This window comes from Telmatherina bonti (genome assembly GCF_933228915.1).
Source record: "Telmatherina bonti genome assembly, chromosome: 23".
Taxonomy (NCBI): Eukaryota; Metazoa; Chordata; class Actinopteri; order Atheriniformes; family Telmatherinidae; genus Telmatherina; species Telmatherina bonti.
The window spans coordinates 1,265,493-1,277,581 of NC_136632.1; the positions used below are offsets into that span (position 1 = coordinate 1,265,493).

The 12,089-nt window shown below is 45.2% G+C and overlaps 1 protein-coding gene across 1 annotated transcript in view; it reads left to right on the top strand.

The window, feature by feature from the left end:
- Positions 1–247: 247 nt before the first annotated feature.
- Positions 248–12,089, top strand: part of cog5 (component of oligomeric golgi complex 5) — a 302,838-nt gene continuing 290,996 nt past the window's right edge. The window contains exons 1-4 of the mRNA XM_079262900.1: positions 248–308; positions 575–714; positions 843–900; positions 1,559–1,613. Coding sequence (XP_079119026.1) covers positions 263–308; positions 575–714; positions 843–900; positions 1,559–1,613 — 299 coding nt within the window. The 5' untranslated portion in view covers positions 248–262. The remainder of the gene's footprint in view (positions 309–574; positions 715–842; positions 901–1,558; positions 1,614–12,089) is intronic.

The window sequence follows — 12,089 nt, forward strand, 5'->3', positions numbered from 1 at the left end:
GCAGGGCTTTTGTCTGTGGTCCCAGTGGTCCCAGCAATGACTAGAGGTGCGACTGGGTTATGTGTCCAGTTGAGGACATGCCACATGTTTCCTGAACCTCCTGGAAGTGCTGGGAGATTTAAGGTGAGAAATGTGTAGTTTTTTGTACTTGCTGTTCCACACCTGACCAGTGGGTGGCGGTGGTCTGTAACGGTGGACAGTCAGCGCTGGAACGCTGGACTGTGAAGAAGAGGATAATGACGTCACACGCGGAAACGTCAACATGGAGGCTAGCAGAGAGTCTTCCACGACTTCCCTCCTGAAAGATGGTAAAAACATGGACTATGTCTGGAATTCCGCTGGTTTCCAGTCTAGAAACGCTGCTTTCCAGACTGGGAACCAGATCACTTTAATGCCGCTGGGGTCGATAAAACGGGTTTAATGTCGGTAAACGGGAACTTCATGTAAATAAGCAGCCTGCCCGGAACTGGTTCTGGAGTTGGTTCAGGCTACTGGTTCGGGCTGCTGGTTCTGGAGCTGGTTCGGGCTGCTGGGGGTGTGGGACAGACAGTTCAGGGTTTCGCTGTGTTTACAGAATGCTTCGCGGATTTCCTGGCCCAGGACTTCGACGTGAAGACGTACACCGCGCAGGCCATCCACCAGGCTGTGATCGCGCAGCACCTGGCCGGGCTCGCGCAGGGCATCAGCCAGCTGGACAAAGAGCTGCACAGCCAGGTACCGACCCAGTCAGAGACAGACCCGTCCACCTGCCATTTTCCAGTCCCCCCGGGTCTTCAGAAGGTTTCACCTTGTGATGAAGCTTGACCTGTCCGGTTCTAGTTGTGTTTATGTTTTCCTCCCAGGTTGTCGCGAGACATGAGGACTTACTGGCTCAGGCCACGGGGATCGAGTCTCTGGAAGGTAACAAAGCTCTATGTGGACAATGTCCATGTTGGTGAATATGTCCTCCACGTGTTAAGTCAGTGTTGTTTCAGACAGTCACTCATCATTTTATTGGAAGGGAAGTGTCTGATCTTCCTTTTGAACCCTTAACTATTCTTTAGATCCCATCAGGAACGCAAATGTGGAACTGGGATGGTCATGTGACCCTTGAGCTGGTCTACGGAGGTTTTCCAGTATTTCTATCTGTCCAGGAGGTTTACAATCCAGACACAACATGTAGTGTTTATTCAGAGACTCTAGATGCGATGGACTGGCGAGCTGTCCAGGGTGTACCCTGCCTCTCGCCCAAGAGCTGCTGGGATAGGCTCCAGCTTCCCCGCGACCCTTAATAGGACTAAGTGGTTCGGATAATGAATGAATGAATGAATGAATAGATGGTAAATCCTCCATTATTTATCACATCTTCATCACCATCAAGAGACCTTGATGGTGCTAAGAGATCTCTGTTTTCACCTGGACATGATGATGAAGACGTCATGGAGTGAGGATGCTGACCTGTACGCATCATGTCGGATGTGAGACGTCGTCATGGCGATGCTACTTGTTTTCACCAGAAGATGGTGCCACCATTCTTCTACTGCCTGAAATGAAAGCTTGGCTTTCTTGTTGTTTTCAGGTGTTCTTCAGATGATGCAGACACGGATCAGCGCACTGCAGGCAGCTGTTGACAGGTACGCATCATAATTGAGGATGAATAAGATCCTGAAGACCTGTTTAAGTTCAGACTGGAGGAGTTCAGATCCCACTAGAGATGTTCTCATCCTGAAACCTGCTTCCTCCCAAAACATGACTCTGTAAAATGTAAATAAGGAAAGAATCTCATCAGGACAAGTGTTCCTGTTTGACTGGGACCTGACTGGCTGTTCCACGAGACCCCCCCACCACCATGTGCTATTTTGTTTCTGAGCTTTTCTTTGTTGAATAAAAAAACTTCCTTTTTCTCCTCCATTCCATGTTTACCTCATGTTTTTTCCTTTCCATTCTGCCTGTGCGGTGTGCCCCTAATTGGCTGCAGCTGCAGTCTGCCCGGTCCTGTTTGCATTAATCAGGTCTGGTTGTACTGGAACGGAATTTTCCTTGGAGATTTTTAAAGTAATTAATTTCTAACCAGTAGAAGAGAGACAGTTTGTCTCAGACTGGTTAATCTCTGTCCATCTGTCTATCTAAGATATGTTACTGACCTGTTCCCAGTTAAACCAGTCACGTTACTGACCTGTTCCTAGTTAAACCAGTCACGTTACTGACCTGTTCCCAGTTAAACCAGTCACGTTACTGACCTGTTCCCAGTTAAACCAGTCACGTTACTGACCTGTTCCTAGTTAAACCAGTCATGCTACTGACCTGTTCCCAGTTAAAGCAGTCACGTTACTGACTTGTTCCCAGTTAAACCAGTCATGTTACTGACCTGTTCCCAGTTAAACCAGTCACGTTACTGACCTGTTCCCAATTAAACCAGTTACGTTACTGACCTGTTCCCAGTTAAACCAGTCACGTTACTGACCTGTTCTCAGTTAAACCAGTCACGTTACTGACCTGTTCCCAGTTTGTTCCCAGTTAAACCAGTCACGTTACTGACCTGTTCCCAGTTAAACCAGTCATGTTACTGACCTGTTCCCAGTTTGTTCCCAGTTAAACCAGTCACGTTACTGACCTGATCCCAGTTAAACCAGTCATGTTACTGACCTGTTCTCAGTTAAACCAGTCACGTTACTGACCTGATCCCAGTTAAACCAGTCATGTTACTGACCTGTTCCCAGTTAAACCAGTAACGTTACTGACCTGTTTCCAGTTAAACCAGTCACGTTACTGACCTGATCCCAGTTAAACCAGTCATGTTACTGACCTGATCCCAGTTAAACCAGTCACGTTACTGACCTGATCCCAGTTAAACCAGTCACGTTACTGACCTGTTCCCAGTTAAACCAGTCACGTTACTGACCTGTTCTCAGTTAAACCAGTCACGTTACTGACCTGTTCCCAGTTAAACCAGTCACGTTACTGACTTGTTCCCAGTTAAACCAGTCACGTTACTGACTTGTTCCCAGTTAAACCAGTCATGTTACTGACCTGTTCCCAGTTAAACCAGTCATGTTACTGACTTGTTCCCAGTTAAACCAGTCACGTTACTGACTTGTTCCCAGTTAAACCAGTCACGTTACTGACTTGTTCCCAGTTAAACCAGTCATGTTACTGACCTGTTCCCAGTTAAACCAGTCACGTTACTGACTTGTTCCCAGTTAAACCAGTCACGTTACTGACTTGTTCCCAGTTAAACCAGTCACGTTACTGACTTGTTCCCAGTTAAACCAGTCACGTTACTGACCTGTTCCCAGTTAAACCAGTCACGTTACTGACCTGTTCCCAGTTAAACCAGTCACGTTACTGACTTGTTCCCAGTTAAACCAGTCACGTTACTGACTTGTTCCCAGTTAAACCAGTCATGTTACTGACCTGTTCCCAGTTAAACCAGTCATGTTACTGACCTGTTCCCAGTTAAACCAGTCATGTTACTGACCTGTTCCCAGTTAAACCAGTAATGTTACTGACCTGTTTCCAGTTAAACCAGTCATGTTACTGACCTGTTCCCAGTTAAACCAGTCATGTTACTGACCTGATCCCAGTTAAACCAGTCATGTTACTGACCTGTTCCCAGTTAAACCAGTCATGCTACCGACCTGTTTCCAGTTAAACCAGTCATGTTACTGACCTGTTTCCAGTTAAACCAGTCATGTTACTGACTTGTTCCCAGTTAAACCAGTCATGTTACTGACCTGATCCCAGTTAAACCAGTCATGTTACTGACCTGTTCCCAGTTAAACCAGTCACGTTACTGACCTGTTCCCAGTTAAACCAGTCATGTTACTGACCTGTTCCCAGTTAAACCAGTCATGTTACTGACCTGTTCCCAGTTAAACCAGTCATGTTACTGACCTGTTCCCAGTTAAACCAGTCACGTTACTGACCTGTTCTCAGTTAAACCAGTCACGTTACTGACCTGTTCCCAGTTAAACCAGTCACGTTACTGACTTGTTCCCAGTTAAACCAGTCACGTTACTGACCTGTTCCCAGTTAAACCAGTCACGTTACTGACCTGTTCCCAGTTAAACCAGTCATGTTACTGACCTGTTCCCAGTTAAACCAGTCATGTTACTGACCTGTTCCCAGTTAAACCAGTCATGTTACTGACCTGTTTCCAGTTAAACCAGTCATGTTACTGACCTGTTCCCAGTTAAACCAGTCATGTTACTGACCTGATCCCAGTTAAACCAGTCATGTTACTGACCTGTTCCCAGTTAAACCAGTCATGCTACCGACCTGTTTCCAGTTAAACCAGTCATGTTACTGACCTGTTTCCAGTTAAACCAGTCATGTTACTGACCTGTTCCCAGTTAAACTAGTCATGTTACTGACCTGATCCCAGTTAAACCAGTCATGTTACTGACCTGTTCCCAGTTAAACCAGTCATGCTACCGACCTGTTTCCAGTTAAACCAGTCATGTTACTGACCTGTTCCCAGTTAAACCAGTCATGCTACCGACCTGTTCCCAGTTAAACCAGTCATGTTACTGACCTGTTCCCAGTTAAACCAGTCATGTTACTGACCTGATCCCAGTTCAACCAGTCATGTTACTGACTTGTTCCCAGTTAAACCAGTCATGTTACTGACCTGATCCCAGTTAAACCAGTCACGTTACTGACCTGATCCCAGTTAAACCAGTCATGTTACTGACCTGTTCCCAGTTAAACCAGTCATGTTACTGACCTGATCCCAGTTAAACCAGTCACGTTACTGACCTGTTCCCAGTTAAACCAGTCATGTTACTGACCTGTTCTCAGTTAAACCAGTCATGTTACTGACCTGTTCCCAGTTAAACCAGTAATGTTACTGACCTGTTTCCAGTTAAACCAGTCATGTTACTGACCTGTTTCCAGTTAAACCAGTCATGTTACTGACCTGATCCCAGTTAAACCAGTCATGTTACTGACCTGTTCCCAGTTACACCAGTCACGTTACTGACTTGTTCCCAGTTAAACCAGTCACGTTACTGACCTGTTCCCAGTTAAACCAGTCATGTTACTGACTTGTTCCCAGTTAAACCAGTCATGTTACTGACCTGATCCCAGTTAAACCAGTCATGTTACTGACCTGATCCCAGTTAAACCAGTCATGTTACTGACCTGATCCCAGTTAAACCAGTCACGTTGCTGACCTGTTCCCAGTTAAACCAGTCACGTTACTGACCTGATCCCAGTTAAACCAGTCATGTTACTGACCTTTTCCCAGTTAAACCAGTCATGTTACAGACCTGTTCCCAGTTAAACCAGTCACCTTACTGACCTGATCCCAGTTAAACCAGTCATGTCACTGACCTGATCCCAGTTAAACCAGTCATGTTACTGACCTGATCCCAGTTAAGCCAGGCACGTTACTGACCTGTTCCCAGTTAAACCAGTCATGTTACTGACCTGTTCCCAGTTAAACCAGTCACGTTACTGACCTGTTTCCAGTTTGTTCCCAGTTAAACCAGTCACGTAACTGACCTGTTCCCAGTTAAATCAGTCATGTTACTGACCTGATCCCAGTTAAACCAGTCACGTTACTGACCTGATCCCAGTTAAACCAGTCACGTTGCTGACCTGTTCCTAGTTAAACCAGTCACGTAACTGACCTGTTCCCAGTTAAATCAGTCATGTTACTGACCTGTTCCCAGTTAAACCAGTCATGCTACCGACCTGTTCCCAGTTAAACCAGTCACGTTACTGACCTGTTTCCAGTTTGTTCCCAGTTAAACCAGTCACGTAACTGACCTGTTCCCAGTTAAATCAGTCATGTTACTGACCTGATCCCAGTTAAACCAGTCACGTTACTGACCTGATCCCAGTTAAACCAGTCACGTTGCTGACCTGTTCCTAGTTAAACCAGTCACGTTGCTGACCTGTTCCCAGTTAAACCAGTCATGTTACTGACCTGATCCCAGTTAAACCAGTCATGTTACTGACCTGATCCCAGTTAAACCAGTCACGTTACTGACCTGTTCCCAGTTAAACCAGTCACGTTACTGACCTGTTCCGAGTTAAACCAGTCATGTTACTGACCTGATCCCAGTTAAACCAGTCACGTTACTGACCTGTTCCTAGTTAAACCAGTCATGTTACTGACCTGATCCCAGTTAAACCAGTCACGTTACTGACCTGTTCCTAGTTAAACCAGTCACGTTACTGACCTGATCCCAGTTAAACCAGTCATGTTACTGACCTGATCCCAGTTAAACCAGTCATGTTACTGACCTGATCCCAGTTAAACCAGTCACGTTACTGACCTGATCCCAGTTAAACCAGTCACGTTACTGACCTGATCCCAGTTAAACCAGTCATGTTACTGACCTGTTCCCAGTTAAACCAGTCACGTTACTGACCTGATCCCAGTTAAACCAGTCATGTTACTGACCTGTTCTCAGTTAAACCAGTCACGTTACTGACCTGTTCCCAGTTTGTTCCCAGTTAAACCAGTCACGTTACTGACCTGATCCCAGTTAAACCAGTCATGTTACTGACCTGATCCCAGTTAAACCAGTCATGTTACTGACCTGTTCTCAGTTAAACCAGTCACGTTACTGACCTGTTCCCAGTTTGTTCCCAGTTAAACCAGTCACGTTACTGACCTGATCCCAGTTAAACCAGTCATGTTACTGACCTGTTCTCAGTTAAACCAGTCACGTTACTGACCTGTTCCCAGTTAAACCAGTTATGTTACTGACTTGTTCCCAGTTAAACCAGTCACGTTACTGACCTTTTCTCAATTAAACCAGTCACGTTACTGACCTGTTCTCAGTTAAACCAGTCACGTTACTGACCTGTTCCCAGTTAAACCAGTCACGTTACTGACCTGTTCCCAGTTAAACCAGTCACGTTACTGACCTGTTCCCAGTTAAACCAGTCACGTTACTGACCTGTTCCCAGTTTGTTCCCAGTTAAACCCGTCACGTTACTGACCTGATCCCAGTTAAACCAGTCATGTTACTGACCTGTTCTCAGTTAAACCAGTCATGTTACTGACCTGTTCCCAGTTAAACCAGTAACGTTACTGACCTGTTCCCAGTTTGTTCCCAGTTAAACCAGTCACGTTACTGACCTGATCCCAGTTAAACCAGTCATGTTACTGACCTGTTCTCAGTTAAACCAGTCATGTTACTGACTATTTCCCAGTTAAACCAGTCACGTTACTGACCTGTTCCCAGTTAAACCAGTCATGTTACTGACCTGTTCCCAGTTAAACCAGTTATGTTACTGACTTGTTCCCAGTTAAACCAGTCACTTTACTGACCTTTTCTCAATTAAACCAGTCACGTTACTGACCTGTTCTCAGTTAAACCAGTCACGTTACTGACCTGTTCCCAGTTAAACCAGTTATGTTACTGACTTGTTCCCAGTTAAACCAGTTATGTTACTGACTTGTTCCCAGTTAAACCAGTCACGTTACTGACCTGTTCCCAGTTAAACCAGTAACGTTACTGACCTGTTCCCAGTTTGTTCCCAGTTAAACCCGTCACGTTACTGACCTGATCCCAGTTAAACCAGTCACGTTACTGACCTGTTCCCAGTTAAACCAGTCATGTTACTGACCTGTTCCCAGTTAAACCAGTCATGTTACTGACCTGATCCCAGTTAAACCAGTCATGTTACTGACCTGTTCCCAGTTAAACCAGTCATGTTACTGACCTGTTCCCAGTTAAACCAGTCACGTTACTGACCTGATCCCAGTTAAACCAGTCATGTTACTGACCTGTTCTCAGTAAAACCAGTCACGTTACTGACCTGTTCCCAGTTACACCAGTCATGTTACTGACCTGTTCCCAGTTAAACCAGTCATGTTACTGACCTGTTCCCAGTTAAACCAGTCATGTTACTGACCTGTTTCCAGTTAAACCAGTCATGTTACTGACCTGTTCCCCAGTCATGTTACTGACCTGTTCCCAGTTAAACCAGTCACGTTACTGACCTGATCCCAGTTAAACGAGTCACGTTACTGACCTGATCCCAGTTAAACCAGTCATGTTACTGATCTGATCCCAGTTAAACCAGTCACGTTGCTGACCTGTTCCCAGTTAAACCAGTCACGTTACTGACCTGATCCCAGTTAAACCAGTCACGTTACTGACCTGTTCCCAGTTAAACTAGTCATGTTACGGACCTGTTCCCAGTTAAACCAGTCACGTTACTGACCTGATCCCAGTTAAACCAGTCATGTTACTGACCTGATCCCAGTTAAACCAGGCACGTTACTGACCTGTTCTCAGTTAAACCAGTCACGTTACTGACCTGTTCCCAGTTAAACCAGTCATGTTACTGACCTGTTCCCAGTTAAACCAGTCATGTTACTGACCTGTTTCCAGTTTGTTCCCAGTTAAACCAGTCACGTTACTGACCTGTTCCCAGTTTGTTCCCAGTTAAACCAGTCATGTTACTGACCTGATCCCAGTTAAACCAGTCACGTTACTGACCTGTTCCGTTAAACCAGTCATGTTACTGACCTGATCCCAGTTAAACCAGTCACGTTACTGACCTGATCCCAGTTAAACCAGTCACGTTGCTGACCTGTTCCCAGTTAAACCAGTCACGTTACTGACCTGTTCTCAGTTAAACCAGTCATGTTACTGACCTGTTCCCAGTTTGTTACCAGTTAAACCAGTCATGTTACTGACCTGATTCCAGTTAAACCAGTCACGTTACTGACCTGTTCCCAATTAAACCAGTTACGTTACTGACCTGTTCCCAGTTAAACCAGTCACGTTACTGACCTGTTCTCAGTTAAACCAGTCACGTTACTGACCTTTTCCCAGTTTGTTCCCAGTTAAACCAGTCACGTTACTGACCTGTTCCCAGTTAAACCAGTAACGTTACTGACCTGTTCCCAGTTTGTTCCCAGTTAAACCAGTCACGTTACTGACCTGTTCCCAGTTAAACCAGTAACGTTACTGACCTGTTCCCAGTTTGTTCCCAGTTAAACCAGTCACGTTACTGACCTGATCCCAGTTAAACAAGTCATGTTACTGACCTGATCCCAGTTAAACCAGTCACGTTACTGACCTGATTCCAGTTAAACCAGTCACGTTACTGACCTGTTCCCAGTTAAACCAGTCACGTTACTGACCTGTTCTCAGTTAAACCAGTCACGTTACTGACCTGTTCCCAGTTAAACCAGTCACGTTACTGACTTGTTCCCAGTTAAACCAGTCACGTTACTGACTTGTTCCCAGTTAAACCAGTCACGTTACTGACCTGTTCCCAGTTAAACCAGTCATGTTACTGACTTGTTCCCAGTTAAACCAGTCACGTTACTGACTTGTTCCCAGTTAAACCAGTCACGTTACTGACTTGTTCCCAGTTAAACCAGTCATGTTACTGACCTGTTCCCAGTTAAACCAGTCATGTTACTGACTTGTTCCCAGTTAAACCAGTCACGTTACTGACTTGTTCCCAGTTAAACCAGTCACGTTACTGACCTGTTCCCAGTTAAACCAGTCACGTTACTGACCTGTTCCCAGTTAAACCAGTCACGTTACTGACTTGTTCCCAGTTAAACCAGTCACGTTACTGACTTGTTCCCAGTTAAACCAGTCATGTTACTGACCTGTTCCCAGTTAAACCAGTCATGTTACTGACCTGTTCCCAGTTAAACCAGTCATGTTACTGACCTGTTTCCAGTTAAACCAGTAATGTTACTGACCTGTTTCCAGTTAAACCAGTCATGTTACTGACCTGTTCCCAGTTAAACCAGTCATGTTACTGACCTGATCCCAGTTAAACCAGTCATGTTACTGACCTGTTCCCAGTTCAACCAGTCATGCTACCGACCTGTTTCCAGTTAAACCAGTCATGTTACTGACCCGTTTCCAGTTCAACCAGTCATGTTACTGACTTGTTCCCAGTTAAACCAGTCATGTTACTGACCTGATCCCAGTTAAACCAGTCACGTTCCTGACCTGATCCCAGTTAAACCAGTCACGTTACTGACCTGTTCCCAGTTAAACCAGTCACGTTACTGACCTGTTCCCAGTTAAACCAGTCATGTTACTGACCTGTTCCCAGTTAAACCAGTCACGTTACTGACCTGTTCTCAGTTAAACCAGTCACGTTACTGACCTGTTCCCAGTTAAACCAGTCACGTTACTGACTTGTTCCCAGTTAAACCAGTCACGTTACTGACCTGTTCCCAGTTAAACCAGTCATGTTACTGACCTGTTCCCAGTTAAACCAGTCATGTTACTGACCTGTTCCCAGTTAAACCAGTCATGTTACTGACTTGTTTCCAGTTAAACCAGTCATGTTACTGACCTGTTCCCAGTTAAACCAGTCATGTTACTGACCTGATCCCAGTTAAACCAGTCATGTTACTGACTTGTTCCCAGTTAAACCAGTCACGTTACTGACTTGTTCCCAGTTAAACCAGTCATGTTACTGACCTGTTCCCAGTTAAACCAGTCATGTTACTGACTTGTTCCCAGTTAAACCAGTCACGTTACTGACTTGTTCCCAGTTAAACCAGTCACGTTACTGACTTGTTCCCAGTTAAACCAGTCATGTTACTGACCTGTTCCCAGTTAAACCAGTCATGTTACTGACTTGTTCCCAGTTAAACCAGTCACGTTACTGACTTGTTCCCAGTTAAACCAGTCACGTTACTGACCTGTTCCCAGTTAAACCAGTCACGTTACTGACCTGTTCCCAGTTAAACCAGTCACGTTACTGACTTGTTCCCAGTTTAACCAGTCACGTTACTGACTTGTTCCCAGTTAAACCAGTCATGTTACTGACCTGTTCCCAGTTAAACCAGTCATGTTACTGACCTGTTCCCAGTTAAACCAGTCATGTTACTGACCTGTTCCCAGTTAAACCAGTAATGTTACTGACCTGTTTCCAGTTAAACCAGTAATGTTACTGACCTGTTTCCAGTTAAACCAGTCATGTTACTGACCTGATCCCAGTTAAACCAGTCATGTTACTGACCTGTTCCCAGTTCAACCAGTCATGCTACCGACCTGTTTCCAGTTAAACCAGTCATGTTACTGACCCGTTTCCAGTTCAACCAGTCATGTTACTGACTTGTTCCCAGTTAAACCAGTCATGTTACTGACCTGATCCCAGTTAAACCAGTCACGTTCCTGACCTGATCCCAGTTAAACCAGTCACGTTACTGACCTGTTCCCAGTTAAACCAGTCATGTTACTGACTTGTTCCCAGTTAAACCAGTCATGTTACTGACCTGATCCCAGTTAAACCAGTCATGTTACTGACCTGATCCCAGTTAAACCAGTCATGTTACTGACCTGATCCCAGTTAAACCAGTCACGTTGCTGACCTGTTCCCAGTTAAACCAGTCACGTTACTGACCTGATCCCAGTTAAACCAGTCATGTTACTGACCTTTTCCCAGTTAAACCAGTCATGTTACAGACCTGTTCCCAGTTAAACCAGTCACCTTACTGACCTGATCCCAGTTAAACCAGTCATGTCACTGACCTGATCCCAGTTAAACCAGTCATGTTACTGACCTGATCCCAGTTAAGCCAGGCACGTTACTGACCTGTTCCCAGTTAAACCAGTCATGTTACTGACCTGTTCCCAGTTAAACCAGTCACGTTACTGACCTGTTTCCAGTTTGTTCCCAGTTAAACCAGTCACGTAACTGACCTGTTCCCAGTTAAATCAGTCATGTTACTGACCTGATCCCAGTTAAACCAGTCACGTTACTGACCTGATCCCAGTTAAACCAGTCACGTTGCTGACCTGTTCCTAGTTAAACCAGTCACGTAACTGACCTGTTCCCAGTTAAATCAGTCATGTTACTGACCTGTTCCCAGTTAAACCAGTCATGCTACCGACCTGTTCCCAGTTAAACCAGTCACGTTACTGACCTGTTTCCAGTTTGTTCCCAGTTAAACCAGTCACGTAACTGACCTGTTCCCAGTTAAATCAGTCATGTTACTGACCTGATCCCAGTTAAACCAGTCACGTTACTGACCTGATCCCAGTTAAACCAGTCACGTTGCTGACCTGTTCCTAGTTAAACCAGTCACGTTGCTGACCTGTTCCCAGTTAAACCAGTCATGTTACTGACCTGATCCCAGTTAAACCAGTCATGTTACT